This window comes from Oratosquilla oratoria, chromosome 26 (assembly GCF_046742065.1).
Source record: "Oratosquilla oratoria isolate Oo_2021 chromosome 26, ASM4674206v1, whole genome shotgun sequence".
Taxonomy (NCBI): Eukaryota; Metazoa; Arthropoda; class Malacostraca; order Stomatopoda; family Squillidae; genus Oratosquilla; species Oratosquilla oratoria.
The window spans coordinates 46,748,044-46,751,390 of NC_134802.1; the positions used below are offsets into that span (position 1 = coordinate 46,748,044).

Sequence of the window (3,347 nt, forward strand, 5' to 3'; positions counted from 1 at the left end):
AAAGAATGAAAAAGAAAGATTAAACAAATGAATGAATTAATAAATAGATAAATAAATAAATAAATAAAATAAAATAAAGTACTTGGAAGGCTTAAATAAACTAATGAACAATTTTGGAAAACAAGTAATAGATAAACTCTCATATCACGCCATGCACTCTTGCCGTCACTCCGTTAATCCATTTTCCTATCTTCCAATCTACTCGCGTATTAACAACAGGCTAAACCCGCCCTAAAACCAAAAAGAATTTAGCCACAGAAGTCACCACACGGCGTTCGCCTGGAACTGGAAGGGCAAGAAGAAGAAAAAGAAAAAGAAAAAGAAAAAGAAAAAGAAAAAGAAGAAGAAGAAGAAGAAGAAGAAGAAGGAGGAGGAGAAGGAGGAGAAGGAGAAGGAGGAGAAGGAGAAGGAGGAGAAGGAGAAGGAGAAGGAGAAGGAGGAGAAGGAGAAGGAGGAGAAGGAGAAGGAGGAGAAGGAGGAGAAGGAGAAGGAGAAGGAGAAGGAGTAGAAGGAGGAGTAGAAGGAGAAGGAGTAGAAGGAGGAGTAGAAGGAGGAGTAGAAGGAGAAGAAGGAGTAGAAGGAGGAGTAGAAGGAGGAGTAGAAGGAGTAGAAGGAGGAGTAGAAGGAGTAGAAGGAGTAGAAGGAGAAAAAGGAGTAGAAGAAGGAGTAGAAGAAGAAGGAGTAGAAGAAGAAGAAGGAGTAGAAGAAGGAGAAGAAGAAGAAGAAGAAGAAGAACAACAACAACAACAACAACAACGTGAAGAAGAACGCGAAAAAAAAACGCGAAGAGGAAGAAATAGTAAAAAAACGCGAAGAAGAATACGAAGAATACGAAGAAGAAGAAGAACTCGGGTCTTACGGGTGATGTCACATATGATGTACTTTCCAAGAGCCTCTAGCTTTTCGGTGCTCTTCAGCATGACGAGGTCCGTCTTCCAGACGGACCCTGCGTCGGCGAGACAGAGATCCCTCGCCTTATCGTAAGTCACGTTATGGAGGGTATCCAGGTAGTCTGTTGGCACCTTGAAGCAGTATCCTTCAACGTGGGTGTACCCCGTAGGACAGGTGCCTGCAGAAGAGCAAAAAGGTAATGGGGCATTAAGATATCGCACAAGGTCAAGAGAGGAAGTTCTTCAGGTAAGCTAAAGAAGATTACAATCTATCATATCTTGGCAGTGGTTTATTAAGAAATAAGATCTACACCAACCGTTGGACGAAATGGGCACATTAGAAAAATATATGGTAGGAAACTATGAACAACTAATTCAAAGATCTGAGAATTGGAAAATTACTACTCCATAACATGAGTGAAGGAAGGTTAAGTACGAACGGAATGCATGAACATACTCCTTGCCCATTGTAAGAACATATGACCATAAGAATGTAGGAGAATCAGGAGGCCATAAGACCTACACTAGGCAGTTCCATGTCCCATATCACCTTTCATCCCTATCCATATATATATCTAATCTTCTCTCAAAGCAACCAATTGTTACTGCACTCACTACCTTGTTACTAAGTCTATTCTATTCGCTAATCACTCTACTGGTAAACCAGCATTTGTCTATTTCCTTCTTAAACCTAAATTAGATCAATTTGAATCCACTACTACGAGTCCTACACTGCTGTCTTTATATGATGACCTTACCTGCATTTACAAATGTAAATGTGACATACAACTACACGGAAAAGTGTGGGACTTTGTCGAGTGCTTGTACGCTTGCTTGTTCAATAGGGCGTCTCACAGAACACATGTAATGTCAGGTACACAGTTCTGCATATGGATTTTCGAACCCAACCATCCAACCCTCGTATCATACACACAACCCACCATAGAAGGTGAGGGGCCTATGCCAGGAAACGCGTAGTTGCGGCCGAAGCCGTCACCTTTGCCCTATGTGCTTGGACTGCTGGGGCAGGGACTGCTGGGAATCGGAGAGGAGTACGGGATTTGAACTCACAACTAAGTAAATAATCACAACTAAGTAAATACGAGACCGGCATGCTTGTGATTACGCCACCAGCACACAAAGGCAATACACAAAAACAACCCCAACAGTATTCCACTGAAACATGTACAACAACTTGTTTGAAAATTTGTTTAACAATTAATTCTGTGACACTTTACATTCATACTACACAGGGATACAATGCCAGCCTGGGCATTGTTGTCGGTCCTTGGAGCGCAGACTTCTGTCAAAAGAGACCCAGAGCATCAGATGGCTTATGTCAACAAACGAGAATGAACTTACTTTGTCCTCGAGCACTTGCTAGGATAGCAAGTATCGTTGCTGTTGCAGTCCAGAGTTGCATTTTGTTCAGAGCGGCGACGGGAAGCCACACCACACCACAAGCTAAGGCTGTTGCTCCTTGTCTCGTTCACGCAGAGCCGCGTCCTTTATATGACCTACGAGGACTGGACTGGAGGTGGGTAGAGTGCACATGTTGGAGGTGGTCCAAATCGCCTTAAGGCAAGGGGTGTGGGGTGTGGGGGGGAATTCCGCTAAGTACTGATAGAGGCAGAGAGGGTTTCCTTGAATAGTTTGGATTACGAAACCCTGTTTTTGTTGAAAGTGTGTTTCATTTTATGAGGACAACGTGGGCTAAAAGGCTGGATCCCTTGAGGAGTGTTTGTGTGTGCGTGTGGAGGAGGCTGGGGTTACGACGTTGCCATGCGGCAGTTGATCACATCGCTCCTGTCAACCGGTCCATTTTTTTTTGCATCTGTGCACGTGGGCATAAGTTGGCAAGTTTTCCTGTTTTTGGTAATAAATATTTTTTTTTCTTAATTGGAATCTCCGAATGTTACAAGCACCAGAACGTCCCTCCGAAGAAGGGAGGTGCACAGCCTAAATTACAAAACCACATGTTCGAAGAATGTAAATAAGAAAAAAATGTATACGTATGCATTTGTTCACAGAAAACACTTGGCACATTCTACATTGACCCATCCTAGCCATTCCCGGATATCAACACAATACTCCCTTGAATGACATGTGGTGGCTGTTGCCGGTTACCGGAAGTCCACGAGTCTCCTACAAGAGATGGTGGGCCAATGAATGGCTTAAAGGCTTGGTATTTGTTCTACAATGTGCATATGACACATACAAGAAGTGACACGTGTTCAGATAACGTTGAAGAAGTGTTGCTTGAGTTTGTATTAAGACAGGCACAGGTGGCTTTAGGAGTGCGAACGACATTAATTTTCTCTCTATTAAAAAATAATGAAAGGTGTATGGAAGGACATGGAATTATTTAGTCGTGAAAAGAGAATCATTTATTTACAAGGGGTCTAAGAAAGCAATGCTTGATCTCTTTGGCACTTTGACAAGCTTTATAGCTTTTGT

At 42.6% G+C, this 3,347-nt stretch overlaps 1 protein-coding gene across 1 annotated transcript in view; it reads right to left on the reverse strand.

Annotated features, from left to right (window-relative positions):
• Positions 1-2,409, reverse strand: part of LOC143039521 (uncharacterized) — a 3,052-nt gene extending 643 nt beyond the window's left edge. Inside the window, exons 1-2 of the mRNA XM_076209679.1 lie at positions 2,253-2,409; positions 860-1,069 (exon numbers count right to left, since the gene is read on the reverse strand). Coding sequence (XP_076065794.1) covers positions 860-1,069; positions 2,253-2,313 — 271 coding nt within the window. The 5' untranslated portion in view covers positions 2,314-2,409. The remainder of the gene's footprint in view (positions 1-859; positions 1,070-2,252) is intronic.
• Between the last annotated feature and the right edge of the window lie 938 nt (positions 2,410-3,347).